Source organism: Trichoderma asperellum, chromosome 2, assembly GCF_020647865.1.
Source record: "Trichoderma asperellum chromosome 2, complete sequence".
NCBI lineage: Eukaryota > Fungi > Ascomycota > Sordariomycetes > Hypocreales > Hypocreaceae > Trichoderma > Trichoderma asperellum.
This window is the reverse complement of record NC_089416.1, coordinates 2,315,549-2,334,467: the sequence shown is the minus strand read 5'-3', so window position 1 is coordinate 2,334,467 and position 18,919 is coordinate 2,315,549. Positions and strand designations below refer to the sequence as shown.

Genomic DNA, 18,919 nt, shown 5'->3' with positions numbered 1-18,919 from the left:
TAATGAGCTACTTTTATCAATAATATCTACTTTTATCAATGCTATCTACTTCTAGCAAACACAAGTCATCCAACTATCATTGAGGTTATCCCTACTTTACATAAGTGACTCCGCTTTTGTAGTTACTACTGTTACCCCTTTATAAGAAAGCTAAAAATCAGCCTTGCAATAGTGCCGTGCTATAAGTGCTATAGCTTTCTATGAAGCGCTGTAATAGATGAAAGATGGCAATTGTATTGCGCATACACAACACTTTTTTCTAATTGTTTAATTGCCTTATTTTGTGGACACTATGGCTTTTCCCAGGAGCGAGTGCGTAGTCTAACGTGTCACCGTAGGCATAGACTTTGTTGCCGCTTTTGGTAATGACCGAGAACCAAGCTGGAGGATAAGTTTACTAAACATTAAAAAAAAAAGGGTAGAAAAAAAACCCTCCCCTTCCCTACTTGTCTCGCCAGCCAGCATACGAGCTTTATCAACCCCATAGCAAGTAGCTTTTAATATCTCTCTGTGTCCTTCGCAATGAAAGACGAAGCAGTCCGTATGAGCTGGCTTAGCGGCCGGCCCCAGCGAGTTTTCAATTTGCGCCCGCCTCTTGAGTTTTCATCACGATATTGCTCATACGGGGCTCGATGGAGCGTCATGGACGATCAGATCCTGTTAACGTTCGAAGAAGAGGCAGACGGCACAGTCATAATACATCCGTCTTCTGTTTTCCTGGCTGATATTCACGATATTTTGGGAAAAGCTGACGACGTCGTCGAGTTCAGAAAAATCGTTAAGCTGCCGTTCAACGCTGCAAGGTCAAGGCTATTGAGCGACCGAGCGGGGTTCGTCACCGCAGAGTTCAGAGAGGAGTAAATATTTTCAAGCCAATAAATCCTTGGAAATAATGTTACTAAACTTACATCTAGCGAAAAGACATTGATATTACGCACGCACGACTGGGACGGAAATACTACCAGAGAAATAACAGTAGTTGCGGCCTCGATTGACGGGAGACTCGTCGTTAATGGCTCATCTGTTGCCCTTTGCGTGGACAATGAACTCAAAAAAGGATACTGCATTAATGGTTCCCGCACATTGAGCCAGATTTTAATCTGGAATCTAGAATCAGGAGACTTAACAAGGATCGACATTCCCCAAGACGACCGCGCCCCTCAGTGTGTAAGTTGAGCAAACCAAACGAACTATATCTCCATATACCCTTTCACTAAGAACTTCTTTAGCATAGTGGTAATTTTACGTTTGTCACGCCTTCCTGCATCGCTCTGGGTGGTCATATTGACCCTGATCATGACAAAGCATACGCTGTCCTAAGATCAATCTCAACTATTCCTTCAGAGAAGCAGGCTGGTCGATATTTCCACCATCACGAGAACTTTGAGTTCTCAAACAACAATGATGCACTAGCAATTGCAGGTAGTTCTGCTAGTAATGATGTTATTGTTCACTATCATCATAGTGGCGGTCGCTTCACAGTCGCAGACGTGGGTTTGCTCACAGGTGAAATTCCGGTAAGTCAAACTAGTCAGCCTAATTGAGCTGAAACTGATAACAACGAATAGTCTGAGTCACTCCCAACGCCGGGGTATTTCATGGATCCAAATCTATTCAAGGACCTCTTTCATGTCTTCACGGACAAGTTTAGCGCGCGAACGCTCAAAGGTACGCTGAATGAGGGCCTCTCTAGTCTAGTCAGCAACAAGCTTCTAGTGGAAGAGGAACTTGAATATGGCCATGATGAAGAAAAATTCCGTGGGTATCACAATGCTCGCTCGTTTGGAGAGTTCCGAATCCTCTATCTCTACGATTTCGACCAGGGACGCTGCAAGAAATTACGACAGCTTTCGCCTAATTCTGAGCGCCCAGACCTTGAGGCCCGTCTGAAAGAGCAGAACCCTGACGCCAGAGTGACTGTTGTGTCTCGTATGTTCTATACTTCTATTGAAGACGACATTGATAAGGAAGAAGATACCTCGCCAGAATGGGAAGAACACTTCCGACAATTGTGGGTGACTGGTCAGGCGCGCGGGAAGGGAGAGGCCGAGTTCCCAGTGCTTGAATTCGATGACCCTCCAGAAGGCCAAAATAACCCTCGGATGCTATTCACGCGAAGCATGCTTTGCCTTCCTAAAATAAGAGAAGGTGAGGCGCTTGCTTTGACAACATCTGCAATAGTAGAGCTCCCTACAAATGAAGCAGACGGATATGTGCACTATTTTGGAGAAGAGTAGGTATACTATTCATATTAAGAGCTTAATTCTTATCAGCTCATCTATAGATGGCCATACATCAAGTGTTGGCTAAAGCATTCACCATCACGGTCATTCTCAGGCCCATAGTCTTTCCATGTCATGTAGATTCCCTTCAGCCATGGTGGGGTGATATGTGATGCTCTGTGTAATTAATTGCAATTTGATGAATTGAGAACCAAGTAATGTTTAATAATTAACAATCATGGCTTATTGGTGGTGGTAAAAATCAGGAAAATTAACCAATAATGAAATATATATGAGATCATATGTTATTCTAATGATATGGCCTACGGTGAATATGGATCAAAAGTACTGAGACTTCTTTCCTTTAGATGAACATGGCACCCAAACGTGAGGCACCGCAGCTGGATAACTAGAAAGCCAGGGCGTTTTTAAAATCTCAATAGAGAGATTGTAACGTACACGGTAGGTCTACTATATGAGAGGAGAGGTGTAAAATGAAGCCAGTTAAAAGCAACTCAAACATAGACACTGGCATGAGGCTTGAAATCGATCAACTATATCAATACATTGTGAAATATGTAGAAGAATTGACTTGATGAAAGCGCCAGCTGACTAGTCTCTCCATTTCCAATTGCGGGGCGAACGATAATACAACAACAACACAGTGCACATGGCTGGGAGCCCATATTTTAAAACACACTGGTATTAAGATCTAGAAAGAAGATCCATCGAAACTGTACCTCTTCATATAAGTGTTGGATTTCAGCTTAAATAGGCTAAATAACCAAGATTAATTCATGAAACTAAGTAAGTCAACTCGCTTATATAACTTTGCGCCATCTGCTAAACATCCCGTATCCCATAGTATTATACACCCTCTGACAAAGTTCACCTTCCTTGTTGGAGACTTATATCATTAGAACCAAATACTTGCGCCAAATTTCTTGAATATACTTACAATCAGACTATGATAGCATGAAACTGTTGAGCAGGTCATTCCTTGTCCCTCACAAGCCGTTTAAAGGAGGTCACTAGCGTGAAGGTTCACAAGACGGCGCAGTTCAGACACTCTTTCTCGTGAATTGGGGATTGATCTGCCTATCAAAGGCACACCGTAATCTTCCCATTCGTAATTCTCTTCCCTTGTCTTTAATTCATGGAATAAAATTGGTTTGTCGGCAGATGCGCCAACTGTATCAGCCCATTCCCATCCTTGAATACTAAGATAAATGATATCGTAAGCAATAAATAGGCAAACGGCTGAGATCAGGACAGAAATTCTAATATACTTACCAAAATGGCTTTGCAAAATTAAGCAAGTCTGCAACATTAATATGCTCTACCCATGACCGATCAGCGGACCACAGATAGGCCACAAAAAGCCAATCTCCACGGAGGACCGGCTTTGAGCCATTCGTTTGCTTCGAAAAGACGACTCGTTTCCCGCATGTGATATTATAAGGATTTTCTTCTGTATAATCATAAACTTTGTTCTTCCCCCCTAATGGATATTGTTTCCACGACTTTATATCTAGCAGATGATTTGGAGAAGCCAATTGTGAGGGGAGGTCGATGAGAAGGCACCGCAAGAGCATACGCCATGGCGGAGTTTGATACTGATTGGTGAAACGATATCCTTTGGGGAGAACGTGATATGAGATTAGCCACCGAAATGGTCGCACTATAGGCGGTAATTCTGGACATGGTAGTTTGTAATTGCCAAAACGCGTAGAACTCAGGGTGTAAAGCATCAGTTTAATCCTGTATCGCAACATTTTGGCGGCGGCACCCTTGTTGTCATCTTCATTATCAAAGGATTTTAGTAGCCATTGAGGAGACCATGCGTCTTTTATAGTGGGTATCTCGACGTCCGAGTCCGTGATGCAAAGGGAACATTGGCGTAAATAAAAGTGATTGCATTGACATGCAATGGTCGTGGAATAAGACATTGTATATGATATGATTTGGGTTCTCGTAGCTGATCAGCTTACCAAGTGACTGTTTAATAGAGCTCTGTCTGGGATTACCATACACTCGTGCGGTTTAACGATTATATGTATGCCTAAGTCGGCCCGGAACGAAAGCATAACTCTAGCTTATTCAATACGAATATTTATATACATGGATAGACTTTGTAATCGGGCCTCTTCGAATTATAAGAGTGTTGGGCTTCAGGGCCCGGCTATCTTTAGCCTTGGATGGATACTCCATGAAACTTGAGCCTATCATAAGCCATTGCCGCAGTGGTCGAGTATCGCATAGATACTTTGATACAAGTCTTCGAAGTCTTGATACTGTATACAATACTAAACTTGACGACATGATTGCTTGTAAACTACCTAGTAGATGCTCCACCGCATGTACATGTACTTACGCTCTCCAAACTCCTCAGTTAGGTAGTGTCATTGGTATAAAGAGCTATATCCGCAAGTAATTTCTCAATGTCAACCATTACCGTGACTATACATGATTTTCAAGTAGAACATTAAAACCAAAAACGAATCCTGCCACCGCAAAACTTGCACGTATCTCATCTCTTCTTGGAGGATTCGAGATATGACATTAGTGATTTAACTACTTGCTACGAAGAAATACTAGCTACAACTTTGTTCTTTTTCAGTACGCACGCATATTTGTACATATATGTACCACCAACTGCGGCCTAGATGTTATCTGTAGAAGCCAATGTAAAAGTCTGGGCCAAGAGCTGATTGATTCTAGAATGTTTAAAATGGGCCTCTCTAGGCTGTAGTTCATTTGCAGAATTCAGTCGATCTATTTATAGAGCATGTCCTATGACTCATTACCAAAATAAGGTTTACTTGAGAAATCCTCTGCTTCCACCATTCGTATATACAATAATGAAGAAATCTGGATTCAAACAATTGGATACTAGCATGTGCTCCGTAGTAAATCCATTAGATCCTGCTCGATCTGCTATATTAGTCGCCGAGAAGCAAATTGCCTAAAAGGGAAGGTCTCCCAACCTCTGGAATAAAGTATCTCCGACCCGCTATCTACATCCCTGTCACAGGCAATTCGTCGAATCGCATCAAATGTGTCGACGCGATTCGGCTATCAGATTGGCTGCCATTTCCATACAACACTGGGCTTTTGAAGCTTCTCAACCAATCGACCTGAGCGATTCGCAACAACTCCTGCTCCCCATACAACGAATCATGCTGCAGGAACACGACTGAATCATTGCGATCGCAACGGGAGGTCTATCATGTTCACCTTCTGCCCGCTTCAGGGCGCTCTTTCGGAGTCGCTCGCGTCGCAATCCCTCTTGGAGCTCGATGGAGGGGTCAAGGTGCTGGTCGACCTGGGATGGGACGAGTCTTTCAGCAGTGAGAAGCTCGAGGAGCTGGAAAAGTGGGTGCTGGCCGTGGATTGTCCAGAGACTTGGAGAATCAGAGCAAACAGAGCATTACAGCTAACTTGAGCCTCTAGACAAGTGCCCACCCTGTCTCTTATTCTTCTAACACATGCGACGGTATCGCATCTTGCTGCTTACGCCCACTGCTGCAAAAATATTGCTCTCTTCACACGCATCCCCGTCTATGCGACTCGGCCGGTCATCGATCTGGGACGAACGCTCACCCAAGACCTCTACTCTTCCACGCCCGCAGCTGCTACAACGATTCGCCAAAGCTCTCTTTCTGAGACGACATACGCATATTCACAGACGGCTACAACTGCGCAGAATCTCCTTCTCCAATCCCCCACCCCCGAAGAGATTGCGCGATACTTCTCCCTCATCCAGCCGCTCAAATACTCACAACCACATCAACCCTTATCTTCGCCGTTCTCTCCGCCGCTAAATGGACTCACGATCACGGCCTACAACTCTGGCCACACTCTTGGTGGCACAATCTGGCATATTCAACACGGGCTAGAGTCTATCGTATATGCTGTGGATTGGAACCAGGCCCGCGAGAATGTATTTGCTGGAGCTGCTTGGCTTGGTGGTGCAGGGGGCGGCGGTGCAGAGGTTATTGAGCAACTACGCAAACCAACCGCTCTGATTTGCAGCTCCCGCGGTGCTGATAAAACTGCGCAGGCGGGTGGTCGTGCCAAGCGAGACGAGCATCTGATTGAAATGATCAAATCTTGTGTTGGTCGAGGTGGCACGGTTCTCATACCTGTAGATTCTAGTGCCAGAGTTTTGGAGATATCGTATCTTCTGGAAAATGCTTGGAGGACAGATGCGGCTAATAAAGATGGAGTGCTAAAGTTTTCAAAGCTGTATCTCGCGGGACGAAATGTGTCTAGTACCATGAGATATGCGCGCAGCATGCTGGAGTGGATGGACAACAATATTGTCCAAGAATTTGAAGCTTTTGCAGAGGGTCAGAGGAAAACCAATGGGGGTAGCGAGAAAAAAGAAGGAGCACCATTCGATTTCAAATACCTGCGCCTATTAGAACGGAAAGCCCAGATCGCAAAGCTTTTAAGCCAGAGCATTGAGAATGGGGAAACGCAGGGACGTGTGATTCTAGCCAGCGATGTTAGCATGGATTGGGGATTTTCCAAGGACTTGGTAAAGGGTCTGGCGAAGGACACTCGCAACCTGGTCATTTTAACAGAGCGGCCTAGTTTGGCCAATGCCAATGCTCCCTCCATCTCGAGAACGATGTGGGAATGGTGGAAGGAAAGAAGAGATGGCATTTCTACGGAGCATGCCAGCAGCGGAGACAGCCTTGAGACGATCTACAGCGGTGGCCGTGAATTGGAGGTTCGCGAAGCTCGCCGCGAACCTTTGGAAGGAGACGAACTTGCCATCTATCAACAGTGGTTGGCTACCCAGAGACAGCTGCAGGCAACTCAGCAAGCCGGTGGAGCGGGTGCGCTGGAAGCATCTGCTGATGTTGTGGACGACGCATCATCTGAATCATCATCCGACTCTGAAGAGGAAGGCGAACAACAGGGTAAAGCACTCAATGTTTCCGCCACAATGGGCCAGGCTGGCCGTAAGAATGTAGTCCTTAAGGATGAAGACTTGGGCATTAATATCTTAATTAAGAAGAAAACGGTGTACGACTTTGACACACGAGGTAAAAGGGGTAGAGAACGATCGTTCCCCATGGCCATTAGACGGAAGAGACATGATGATTTTGGCGAATTGATTCGCCCAGAAGATTATTTACGAGCAGAGGAGAAGGAAGACGACGCAGTTGACAGTGCTCAGGTCGCTGCAGAAGACGAAAAGCTTGGTAAAAAGCGCAAGTGGGATGATGTCGTCAAGCAGGTGGCTGGCGCCAACAAGCGGCCTAGCATGAACAGAACAGCCACAGCAGACGATACGGAGGCTATGGACCTGGCAGATGGTGCTGTCGCGGACGAACTGGACATGGTTGAAGACACTGAACCAGAGGAACCCACAGGACCATGCAAATTGGTATACAACACAGAAACAGTGGCAGTCAACCTGCGGATTGCATTTATAGACTTTAGCGGACTGCACGACAAACGAAGTCTAAACATGTTGATACCCCTCATCCAGCCACGGAAGTTGATTCTTGTGGGAGGCACTCAGGAAGAGACTATGGCTCTGGCAACAGACTGCCGGACCGCACTGGCGTCCGATGGAGATCGCTCCGTCGATGTGTTCACACCCGAAATAGGCACATGGGTGGACGCCAGCATGGATACAAACGCTTGGGTCGTGAAGCTGGCAGATCCTCTAGTGAAGAAGCTTAAGTGGCAGAACGTCCGGGGCCTAGGCATCGTCACAATCACAGGTCAGCTGCTTGCCTCGGCCCTGGCTCAAGAAGCAGAAGGCCAAACGCAAGAAGACATGGCAAATAAGAGGCAAAAGACGGAGTCGTCTACATCTACAGCCGTTACGCTCACCAACGCAGCCGACACGGCCACTATGCCCACTCTGGATGTCCTTCCCGCGAACCTCATCTCGGCTGCCCGCTCGGCCGCTCAGTCCCTTCACGTTGGTGATCTGCGACTTGCTGATCTACGTCGTGCGATGCAAAGCGCTGGTCACTCTGCCGAGTTTCGCGGCGAGGGTACTCTTGTCGTGGACGGCTCGGTGGCAGTACGCAAGACGGCCGAAGGTCGTATCGACGTTGAGAGCGTGGGTCTCCCGCTTGGCGGGAAGAGGAGCACACTTTATGAAGTCAAGAGGGCGATTTACGATAATTTGGCGGTTGTGGCAGGTGCATGAGGAGAGGAATAAGAAGAACCTAGCTAGGGGTTCAGGATTGATGCTTTCTGTCACTCTCTCGCTCTCTTTTGAATGGTAGATCTAGGAAAGGCGGGATAATGTGTACAAACTACTTTCGCGGCTAAATGAATATGGGAACAGACATATATGTATGATTACTTTAGATCCAGTTATCAACATGATATTCACTGCTAGCCAGGACTCTTCACATCTAGCCTTGTGAGACTATCTTTTGATTCTATTCGTAGGCTGTTCAGCTACTGCCCCTGAACAACAGTGATTCGATGCGGTCCCTTTCACAACGACGACTCTCCATCATTCTTTGCGTTTCTTAACTATATATATATATAATTGTTAATTTTCTTCTCTTCTCCCTTACCTTTTTTAATATTCCTCAACTTCACTTCCATACATCAACATTTCCCAAACCCAATTCTCACAATTTCCACCAAATTCTGAACCAAACCAACAAAACAAACTACTTCTCACCACACAGAGCAAAAAGCAGAATCAACAAATCTAACAAAATGTGCTTCACTCTCATCGGCACCCTCGTTTGCAGATCCTGCCGACGACCAATCTCCGAGCTAGCCACGGGAGGGGTTCTCCTCTGCCAAAACGGCGCATGCGGACGATATGTATCCAAAAAGGTGGACCAAGAAATAATCGGCATATGCGCGGTGTGCGAGTCAAGTGAAGAGGCGAGGCGAAGAGCAGTTGCGCGGCTGAACAGGGCGTTTAAGAAAAACTGACTTGTTAATTATGCCTCCCCTTTTTTTTGTATGGGTGTTTTTATGTGTTTCTTAGATGATGGCTCAACTTTGTCCCCTTCTTTTCTTTTCTTCTTTTTCTTTTTTTCATTTTGCACATTGTTTATACATTGGAGGAGCACAGTAGGGATCTCAGTACGTCAATAGGGTTATAAACAAAAGTATGGCAAAATATGTTATTACAAGTAGGCTATGCATCAATACTTCGAAAGAGATGATACTCAACTAGAGCTCAAAACCAAAACATTCCAGAGTTATACATTAAGAAGAGCAACACCCTCGGAAGATATCAGCAGCATAAATGCATATAATAATACCGTTATACAGGTACATACCTAGCGACTCCAACTTCATGGATGTCTTGATGGGGTGAGCGTTGGCAATGGGCCAGCCAAATTCCCGCCTTCATTCAGCTAATTCCACAAACATATTCCACTACATGTCTAATACGGCCACTTCTTGGAAACCACAAGTATCTACGCCAGTCACATACACCACCTAAAATGAGAGAGAAACGATTGAATTTGTCTAGCCTAGTCAAGAACATCCTACTCACAATCTGCCAAATACTCTTGCCTAACATCCAGAGACCAAATGATCCCTATTGTGTGAGTGAGTTTTCCAGTTAGCCTGAAAGTCATCAAATTCCTCATTCTAAGCCCTACAATTCCTCTCTCAAAAGAAAAAAAAAAAGTTTTTTTTTCTGTTTTTTTGTAAATATTTTATCCGCTTGTTTTCATCTTTCTCTGCCGTGTGTTCTGATGCCTGTCAATAATCGTCCAAAGTCGTATATAAGCGATCATTGTCAAAGGTAGGACGTAAAAACTCGTCAATGCGTGAGCTGACAGGATACAGAGCGCTCGGCCTTCCAAAGCTGTCCCTCGCTTGTTCCAAGAAGATCCTCAAAATGCGTGTAGAAGATTGACTTCTTCCAAACCCTCGTCATCAAGGTTCCGTTCGTCCAACGTGATGATTCATCAAAAAGGTATCATAGCCGTCTCGTCGCTGCACCTGACCTAACCGATCCTTTCAACAGAGAATCGCAACTGCTTTCCTCCAAAATGCAAGGAGCCAGCATCAAGATACTGAGAAAAAAACAGGTACGCCGTGATGCATGCTTCTTCCTCCCCTTGCGTCTAACTACGCCAGCCCCCTAGCAACAAGTTCTGTCCACTGCCTCTCCTTGAAAAGTGGTATCCATCCCGCTCTCTCTTACTAATTCCTAGGTCCCCAATTCGTCCGATCCTTTATTCATTCGTCAACGCCATCAGCCATGCAAAGAACAAAAAGAGAAAAGATTTTCCAGAGCCGATAGCAGAATGTATAAAGTCGACAAAAAGCGCTGCTCGAAGACACAGAAAAGCCGAAGACGATATAAACGAGGAGCTGGCCGTTTTAAAACTAGTATAGCATCCTTTTTTTTCTCAGGTTCGTTTCGTGCGCTTTGTAGATGAGGTAAAGAAAAAGCTGAACCAGGGACCCCCAAGAATGTGGCTTGTTCAGAGTTCATCAGCAATATAGTCCGGTTCGCCGTTCCGCTCGTGCGCCAATACTCGTGCGGATAATATACAATCCAACAATTAAAACTGCCCCAAGTCCTACAGAAAAATCATGCTGAAATCAAAAGAAGGTGTAAAAAAATAAGAAAAGGTTAAAAAAAAAATGTCGTCCTCCAACATCATCGACCATCCACCTGTTCCTTCTTAAGAAAATAAGGGTAAGGTAGATTAGGATTGAGGGTCTCGTGGTGGCTGACCGCGACCTCTGCCATTGCCGCCGCTGCTGCCGCCTCGACCTCGGTATCCACGGCCTCGGCCACCTCTGCCACGTCCACCGTTGAATTGGGCATTGCCGTTCTGTTGACCATTTTGAGCCTGCCAGTTTCCTTGGGGTTGTTGATGGTAAGCTGGTTGGCTCAACGCCGGAGCTAGGAGAGCCTGCTGCTGAGGCATGGCGTTCTTGGGAAGGTTCGAAATGGGACGAGGGATGGATTCAGGATGTTCATAGACGTAAAGGCTCTTGTCGATGCTCGCAGGGATGGGTTGAATTTCAGTGCCAAGATCCCTCTCAATGTTGTATAGGTTGAACCGGTCGTCCCAGTTGATCAAATTGATGGCCAGACCAAGGTGACCAAAGCGACCAGATCGACCAATACGGTGCAAATAGGTTTCGGCGTTCTTAGGGAAGTCAAAGTTGATGACGACGTTCACGGCTTGGATATCAATACCTCGGGTGAGAAGATCTGAGCAAACCAAGTTTCGGCAAACGCCATTACGAAAGTCGTGGAAGACCCGGTTTCGAGCATGCTGTTGCATCCTAGCATGGCTGTAGAAGCATGAGTAACCGAGTTCGGTGATTTTCTTAGCAAGCAGCTCGACTCGGTTGGTCGAGTTGCAGAAGATGATGGATTGGTTGATTTGCAGCTTTGAGAAGAGTGTGTTCAAGCAGTGAACCTTCTGCTTCTCTTCGACGAAGGCATAGTATTGAGTAATACCTCGCAAGGTGAGTTCGTCCATGAGATTGATTTCGTAGGGGCTGGTCATATTTTTATCGGAGAAGTCCTTAACCGAGAGGGGGAAAGTGGCGGAGAAGAGCATGACCTGTCGGTCCTTGGGATGGAATTGAAGCAGCTGCTCGATAACAGGGGTGAATTCAATGGAGAGAAGTTTGTCAGCCTCGTCCATGATGAACATGGGACATTCGCTGAGATCTGCAACATTCTTTCCTGCAAGATCTAGGATTCGGCCCGGAGTACCGACCACAATATGGACGGGCTCCTGTAAACGGAGGATGTCATCTCGTAGACCAGTACCACCAGTTGTTACCATGACATTAACGCCGAGGTGCTTGCCCAGCATCTTGCACACTTGAGACGTTTGCATAGCCAGCTCGCGAGTGGGGACGAGGATAAGACATTGAATTTTTGAGACTTTGGGGTTGATGCGTTCCAGAGCGGGGATGACAAAGGCGGCGGTTTTTCCCGTGCCATTTTTGGCTCGGGCTAATATGTCACGGCCAGTTAATGCAACGGGGATGGCTTCTTCTTGGATGGGAGAAGGCTTCTCAAAGCCAGCTTCAAAGATTCCCATGAGCAAATCTCGCTTTAAAGCAAAGTTCTCAAACTCGAGACCCTTGGTTTTTGTGACATCCTATTATTTGATAAGAAGCAGCGGATCATCAGCCATCAATCGAGCCATAGCGGGCTATCAGGCAAAAGAGAAGAACAAACCTCTGTTTGCAGTCGGGTATCCTTGGCAGGGATATTCAGGTTCTGTTTCCAGTCTTCATTTCGTGGGGAAGCGCCATCACTAATAGTGGCAGCCCGTTAGCAATGGATGAACGGATGAATCTCCTCCTTACTCAGGGACAAACCAAAATCTTTGGCTCTCTGAGTAAAGTAATTAAAATCCATGCGAACCTCAACTGGGTGTTTTGCAACTGATCTGCTAGCTGGCTGGCCATTCTTGGCGGAGTCTGAGCCTCGAGTCTTCGAGGCGTCCAAGTCTTTCAATTTTTTTTTTCGGTTCGTATGACGGGCGGTTCAAGGGGCCCTGCAACTTTACGGTTGCGAGATGGAAGTGGTTGTAATTTCGGTCTCGTATCTAATGTGATATAGTCGAAGAAACGGATGAGTCGAACCTGTTCTTTGAAGAAAGGATACGACTTTGGGTAGCAGCGGAGAGGGAGAGGAGGAGAGGGAAGTAGGCAATTCAGTGGTGAAGGAGCCCGGGTTGTTGAGGTCGACAATATCGCCGTTTGTCTATTCGCTAGGAAATTATTGTGGCGCAAAGGCCTATAATCGTGTGGAGATGGTATGTATGAGATGGGAGGAGAGAATTGAGAATTGGAAAGGATCCTGATAGATAAGAGGCAGATGAAGCAACTGAGATGCAGAGAGGCCGTTTTAGTGTGAGTCACGTGCTAGCGGGGCTCTCTGGCTGCGCTCCAGCCTTTCAGCCTCTCCTGGATTCCTCGCCTTGTTTGCCTCACCGCTCAAGAGGCAGTATAAGGCCCATGTCACATTTAGGTTATAATTTAGCTGCCATGCTACTGATCATTTTAGTGTCCAGTGGATATTTCAGAAGAACTACGGCGTCAATAGAGGTGGGATTAAAGTACACAGCGCAGGCCAAAGATGACGGTAGTCGCATGCGATTAACCATCCCCCTGTTTTATCTGACAAGTTAGGCCCTAAGCAGCTGCATCTTACCCCAGATGGTACAAGGGAGCAGGTACTCTCTACTCCGCACAGAGAACTGATCTGGCGCCTCTCCAAAGAAGGAGTGCCACTATTGATTGATACGTGAATGGCTGATATTCGTGTAAACTGAGACAAGCCAATGAAACGCATTACAGTACACGTATTCAAGCTACTTGATTACGTTATACACGGGTATCCTGCTTGAGCATTTAAAACACCAAGAATCGCCTTGGCTGTCACTGGCCAAGTAGCAAGCATTTGACTACCTACTACCTTGACTTAGGTACCTATGCTTCTCCTTCCTGTCGACTATTATATTCTCCTTTTTTAGATAAAGACGAAGAATACAACGATGATGATCACGGTGAAAAGGAAAACACAAAGATTCAGAAGGCCAAAAAGAGTCTACAAGTCATGCTGCGGCCTACGAATAGCGTCAACTATACGCGGTGCTAAGCCATGGCTATCGTAAGGCAACCGTCTACTAGAGGCCAAGGCCAGAATAATAAGAGTTTGCAAGGTGAAAGCACGCATGCATTCCGAAATAAAACAGCTCTACTCCGTAGTAGCTTGTTTGCATATACACTGTAAATATTGGTTTTTATTTTCCGGGTACTGTTTCTTCCTCCTTTATTCTCCCGCTTGGATACTGCTGTGCTGTCTCACTGCACCTACAGCACAAAGCGCTCCTCCCGCACCAGCTACTCGCCAATAGCCCATCTCCGGACACACAAATATTTCCCCTTGCACGCCCCTTGCATTCGGCAAGTGGAAACAGCAAAACACGAACAATCATAGCCTTGAGCGCGTTGGATGAAATTACCAGAGTGGGCGCCTGCCAAAGGGGATTTAGCCAGTGCCTCGGCATCTCCCTGGCTCCGCTATGGCTGCGGTTGCGGCTACGTCGGGGGGAAAAGCCCATGACATCAGCACTGGAAGTCTGTTTTTTTTTTTTTTGTTCCTTCTGTTTTAGAGTGACGTGCAGTTTTCACATGCTTCCTGGCTGACGGTGTCAGAAACGCGCCCCCCTAGTATACCTAGTAGTTGCTTGTCACGACTCAAAAAGCCAGCGGCACATGACAGCGGTGCCTCTCGCGTTGGTACTAGTGTAGGAGCAAAAACAGAGCAGCAATCTGAATTGCCATTGCAAGCGCCGGGATAGGCCCAGGTTTGCGGAGCGCATGGGGAATTTTGTGGGGGAAATGCCCGGGAGAACAGCGTTTCGGATGGCTGGTTTTGGAGTAGGATCTGGGTAGTGGCTTGTACTCCGTATAAGCTGGATTGACACACGCGCCGCCTTGGGTTGCTTGTCGGAGCATGTGATTGACGTTTGCCGACGGATTGTTAAATACCGTTTCTTGTCTGCTATTCAGGGTCGTCTTCTTTCTCTTTCTCTCCCATATTTTTCTCTGCATTCGGATTTTTTTTAACCCGTGCTTCATCGTTCTATTATATTTCCACCATGACCAAGGTGTTCACAGCTGCCGAGGTTTCCTCGCACAACAAGCCTGACAGCTTGTACATCACCATTGACGGCGATGTCTATGATTTAACCAAGTTCCAAGATGACCACCCTGGTGAGCACCTCTTTTGTTCTCTCGTTTCTTCTGCTCGCTGCCCTTGTAGAACCCCAACATTCTAACTGCCAAAAAAAAACTATAGGTGGTAAGAAGATTCTGCAGCGTGTTGCCGGCAAGGACGCCTCCAAGCAGTTCTGGAAATACCACAACGAGGGCATCTTGAAGAAGTACAAGGCCAAGCTCCAGGTCGGCTCCCTCGATACCAAGCCCAAGGAGGAGCCCAAGCCCGAGCCCGCTCCCGCCCCTGCTCCCAAGGCGGTTGTCAAGGCTTCAAGTAGCAGCCACAGCCAGGAAGACTCAGAGCCTCTCGAGGCTTTCGGCGACCAGATTCCCTTCGCCGACCCCAGCTGGTACCAAAACTACCACTCTCCCTACTTCAATGAAACCCACGCGGCTCTGCGCGCCGAACTGCGCCAATGGATTGAGACCGATATTGAGCCTCATGTGACCGAGTGGGATGAGGCGAAGCGTGTTCCCGAGGAGATTTACAAGGAGATGGGTCGCCGAGGTTACCTGGCTGGTCTGCTGGGCATCAAGTACCCGACCGACTTCGTGCCGGCAGGCGTCAAGTCCGTCCCTCCTGAGAAGTGGGATCTGTTCCACGAGATGATCGTGACCGATGAGCTGTCGCGCACCGGCTCTGGCGGCTTTGTCTGGAACCTGATTGGAGGTTTCGGCATCGGTGGCCCACCACTGTTCAAGTTCGGCTCCAAGGCTCTCAAGGAGCGCCTCGGCCCCGGCATCTTGAGCGGTGACAAGCGCATCTGCTTGGCCATTACTGAGCCCGATGCTGGCTCTGACGTTGCCAACCTCACTTGCGAGGCCAAGCTGAGCGAGGATGGCAAGCACTTCATCGTCAACGGCGAGAAGAAGTGGATCACCAATGGTATTTGGTCCGACTACTTCACCACCGCCGTGCGAACCGGCGGCCCGGGCATGAACGGCGTTTCTCTGCTGCTCATTGAGCGTGGCCCTGGTGTCACCACTCGCCGTATGGACTGCCAGGGTGTCTGGTCTTCCGGCACCACATACATCACCTTTGAGGATGTCAAGGTCCCTGTTGAGAACCTGCTCGGCAAGCAGAACCAGGGCTTCCGAGGTAAGTACCCACAAAACATGGTATCCCGAGTAGCATGCATCCGATGAGTTTTGCTAACAAACTATCCAGTCATCATGACCAACTTCAACCACGAGCGCATGGGTATTATCATCCAGTCTCTACGATTCGCCCGTGTGTGCTACGAAGAGTCCGTCAAGTACGCCAACAAGCGTCGCACTTTTGGCAAGAAGCTCATCGAGCATCCTGTCATCCGCATGAAGCTGGCGCACATGGCTCGCCAGATTGAGGCCTCATACAACTGGCTCGAGAACCTCATCTACCAGTGCGAAAAGATGGGCGAGACCGAGGCCATGCTCCGCCTCGGTGGCCCTATTGCCGGCCTCAAGGCTCAGGCTACTGTTACCTTTGAGTTCTGTGCTCGTGAGGCCAGTCAGATCTTTGGCGGCCTGTCCTACTCCCGCGGTGGCCAGGGTGCCAAGGTCGAGCGTCTGTACCGTGACGTCCGTGCCTATGCTATCCCCGGTGGCTCTGAAGAAATCATGCTGGATCTCAGCATGAGACAATCTTTGAGAGTGGCCAAGGCCATGGGCATGAAGCTGTAAAGGGAAATGATGAAAAGAGTAAACTAATAATACCGATGCGGGGATAACCCTGTGTATTGCTTTGGAGTCGGTGCAAAATTATTGGGATTGCCGTGTATATGATTTGTACGACTACGTCTCTTTGAGATATGGAAACATTTATTGCTTTTTTAAGGTGCTTTTCCATAGGAATAACTTCTGTTTACTATATCACAAACAGAGCGATCTATAGATTGAATAAACTATCATTATATCCTTGTTATAACTTGTAATGACTCTTTACACTCTTGGCACCAGCGAATACCGCGCTCATCGGGAAGTCCTTCGTCTACTTGTTCGCTGACTCAATGCTCAAATACGCCAAAAGCAAACTAGATATGGCAAGTTTTCATTCTTTTCACTTCCATTGAACGAATCTACCTCTGTAGGCAGGCTTCAGTAAAATACACAAATACCAGATATAACAGCGTAATATCCTCCTTCTGCACGCCAAAAACTCCATAATACTGCACTCCTGAAAGCAAACCGAGCCAAGCCATGTAAATGTCCTAAACCTTCCGGTTCCATTGCCAATGCCAGGCATCCAGTCATCTCCATATACACCACTAAAGATGACCAGATGTCAAGTTTTTTTTCGCCCATTCTACTCCATCTTAGCTTATATCATTCCTTCTAGATATTACTTATGCGCCGCCACGAGGCTTGGCTTTGGCCGTAGCCTTGTCTTTCTTCTCCTGCTTGAGCTTCTTCTTTTTCTCTTCATTCTTCTCATCCAGCTTGCGCTTATGCGCAGCTTTTTCTGCATCAGTCTTCGGGACAGGCTTGAAGAATCCCTCTAGACGTGCCTGTTGAGAGCTCTTTAGATTCTTCTCTAGCCGAGCGCCTGCACTGCGAACACGATCCTCGGAGAACCCCTTTTCAGTGACCAGGAATTTAACCAACCCGTCCATGTCAGGCTTTTCCCACTTGAAGTCGCAAAGGGGATCGTCCGCTTGGCGCACATCTGGGTTAAAAAATAGTTCTCGCGCGTCCTTATAAGGCCAGTCCTCAGGCAGCGTGTACTTCTTCTTACTATCTTTTTCAATAGCCTCGACAATCTTTTCCAGAGAGCCATGCTCCCGGATCAGTTTCAGAGCCGTGGTGGGACCAACTTTAGGGATCGGATCGAGATAGTCGCAGCCTAGCAGGATGCAGAGGTCAACGAACTAAGGGGGAAAAAATCAGCGTTAGAAATATACTATAAAGACTTGGTTGTACATTAATGCCATGAAATCACGTACCTGTTTTCGCTCCATGTTCAACCCCTCCAGGACCTTGTCCAAGTGAATCTCCTGGATAGGCTCCTTTCTCTGCTCACTAAAGGTAAGGTGGCGCAGCAGGATAGGAGTATTGAAACACAGAGTGTCCATATCCTCACTCGCCGCAGCATACACTTTTCCAGCTCTTGCCAAAACTGCGCACTGGGCCTCAGCCTCTGTAGGCGCAATAATGTATGGGATACCCATGAGCTTGAGCAAGCGCTGGCACTCGGCATTGTGTTCTCTCGTAACTCGAACCGTTCGCCTAGAGAACTTCTCCACGTCTTCTGCAGTACCTGTTTCCTTTGCCTCTTCAAGGCCTTCTGTGGCCTCTTGCTTGCGCTGAAATCGCTTCGCCAATTCGCCGGATTTGAGCTTCGGTGGTGCGCCGTCGAAAACGTAGAGGGGTTTGATACCGTTGTCCACCATGCGCAGAGTGCGGTAGAACATGCCCATCAGGTGCGACGTTGTCTCGCCACTCTCGTTCATGAGCTGTTGGCCATCGGATCGTACAGCAATCAGAAAGCTGTATATACTCATGGAGGCATCCTAGATAAGGTAAAGAGATGGCTAATTAGCAACGGCAGCCACCACGAAATAGCTATGGCAAGCTGTCAACGCACAATAGCAACTTTGCGCCCAAACTGGTTTTTGATTTCGCCCTCTTTGATGGCGTCCGGAGCCTCCTCCTTGACAATCTGGAATAGCTGCTTGATACCCATGGTTGCGGCGGAGCTGTCTTCAGAAGCTAATTCACGATGCAGCGGCTCGTAGCGAAGAAAGCAAAAGGAAGAAATGAGAGAAGAAGAGAGAAGAAAAGAGCTTGTTTGGTTGCACCAACTGTCAATTAGCTTTAGAGCCCTCTTTCAGCAGTCGTGCGGCTGCCTAGCCCTCTTGAAGAAAATGGAGAAAAAAGAACGGCTATTTAATGGCAGATGATGGATACGCGCTGAAGATGGTGAATGACGCGCCGATTCGCGAATTCGATAGTGGCATGTTAAGTGGTTTCCACTTTTTTTCCAGATA

General features: G+C 47.3%; 5 protein-coding genes across 5 annotated transcripts; 3 read left to right on the top strand and 2 right to left on the bottom strand.

The window, feature by feature from the left end:
- Positions 1–522: 522 nt before the first annotated feature.
- On the top strand, positions 523–2,237 carry TrAFT101_003085 (uncharacterized protein; the record flags this gene model as incomplete). Its single annotated transcript, XM_024903497.1, has 4 exons — positions 523–857; positions 915–1,167; positions 1,230–1,517; positions 1,569–2,237. 4 exons carry the CDS (start codon positions 523–525, stop codon positions 2,235–2,237), a joined length of 1,545 nt encoding a protein of 514 aa, XP_024764212.1.
- A 3,056-nt stretch (positions 2,238–5,293) lies between these two features.
- On the top strand, positions 5,294–8,602 carry TrAFT101_003084 (uncharacterized protein). The gene is made up of 2 exons (XM_024906150.2): positions 5,294–5,597; positions 5,676–8,602. Exons 1-2 carry the CDS (start codon positions 5,452–5,454, stop codon positions 8,401–8,403), a joined length of 2,874 nt encoding a protein of 957 aa, XP_024764210.2. The 5' UTR covers positions 5,294–5,451; the 3' UTR covers positions 8,404–8,602.
- Positions 8,603–9,685: 1,083 nt separating this feature from the next.
- Positions 9,686–13,004, bottom strand: DHH1 (DExD/H-box ATP-dependent RNA helicase dhh1). The gene is made up of 3 exons (XM_024899421.2): positions 12,592–13,004; positions 12,403–12,481; positions 9,686–12,322 (listed from the first exon to the last, which is right to left on the bottom strand). Exons 1-3 carry the CDS (start codon positions 12,633–12,635, stop codon positions 10,901–10,903), a joined length of 1,545 nt encoding a protein of 514 aa, XP_024764209.1. The 5' UTR covers positions 12,636–13,004; the 3' UTR covers positions 9,686–10,900.
- A 650-nt stretch (positions 13,005–13,654) lies between these two features.
- On the top strand, positions 13,655–16,854 carry TrAFT101_003082 (uncharacterized protein). Its single transcript, XM_024903496.2, has 4 exons — positions 13,655–13,842; positions 13,895–14,951; positions 15,037–16,053; positions 16,123–16,854. The coding sequence occupies exons 2-4, from the start codon at positions 14,837–14,839 to the stop codon at positions 16,614–16,616; spliced, it is 1,626 nt and encodes a 541-aa protein (XP_024764208.1). The 5' UTR covers positions 13,655–13,842; positions 13,895–14,836; the 3' UTR covers positions 16,617–16,854.
- A 37-nt stretch (positions 16,855–16,891) lies between these two features.
- On the bottom strand, positions 16,892–18,829 carry FEN1 (Elongation of fatty acids protein 2). Its single transcript, XM_024899324.2, has 3 exons — positions 18,517–18,829; positions 17,876–18,442; positions 16,892–17,800 (listed from the first exon to the last, which is right to left on the bottom strand). The coding sequence occupies exons 1-3, from the start codon at positions 18,613–18,615 to the stop codon at positions 17,279–17,281; spliced, it is 1,188 nt and encodes a 395-aa protein (XP_024764207.1). The 5' UTR covers positions 18,616–18,829; the 3' UTR covers positions 16,892–17,278.
- Between the last annotated feature and the right edge of the window lie 90 nt (positions 18,830–18,919).

What these genes read in the sequence shown, in the direction of transcription:
- TrAFT101_003084 (XM_024906150.2), top strand. Translation starts at nt 5,452, where the DNA reads ATGTTCACCTTCTGCCCGCTTCAGGGCGCTCTTTCGGAGTCGCTCGCG. An exon ending in AAGCTCGAGGAGCTGGAAAA is followed by an intron (nt 5,598 to 5,675) that starts GTGGGTGCTGGC and finishes TTGAGCCTCTAG; the next exon opens with ACAAGTGCCCACCCTGTCTC.
- TrAFT101_003082 (XM_024903496.2), top strand. Translation starts at nt 14,837, where the DNA reads ATGACCAAGGTGTTCACAGCTGCCGAGGTTTCCTCGCACAACAAGCCT. An exon ending in GTTCCAAGATGACCACCCTG is followed by an intron (nt 14,952 to 15,036) that starts GTGAGCACCTCT and finishes AAAAAACTATAG; the next exon opens with GTGGTAAGAAGATTCTGCAG. An exon ending in GCAGAACCAGGGCTTCCGAG is followed by an intron (nt 16,054 to 16,122) that starts GTAAGTACCCAC and finishes CAAACTATCCAG; the next exon opens with TCATCATGACCAACTTCAAC.
- FEN1 (XM_024899324.2), bottom strand. Translation starts at nt 18,615, where the DNA reads ATGGGTATCAAGCAGCTATTCCAGATTGTCAAGGAGGAGGCTCCGGAC. An exon ending in TTGGGCGCAAAGTTGCTATT is followed by an intron (nt 18,443 to 18,516) that starts GTGCGTTGACAG and finishes TACCTTATCTAG; the next exon opens with GATGCCTCCATGAGTATATA. An exon ending in TGAACATGGAGCGAAAACAG is followed by an intron (nt 17,801 to 17,875) that starts GTACGTGATTTC and finishes TTTCCCCCTTAG; the next exon opens with TTCGTTGACCTCTGCATCCT.
- DHH1 (XM_024899421.2), bottom strand. Translation starts at nt 12,635, where the DNA reads ATGGCCAGCCAGCTAGCAGATCAGTTGCAAAACACCCAGTTGAG. An exon ending in TTGCAAAACACCCAGTTGAG is followed by an intron (nt 12,482 to 12,591) that starts GTTCGCATGGAT and finishes TGCCACTATTAG; the next exon opens with TGATGGCGCTTCCCCACGAA. An exon ending in ATACCCGACTGCAAACAGAG is followed by an intron (nt 12,323 to 12,402) that starts GTTTGTTCTTCT and finishes ATCAAATAATAG; the next exon opens with GATGTCACAAAAACCAAGGG.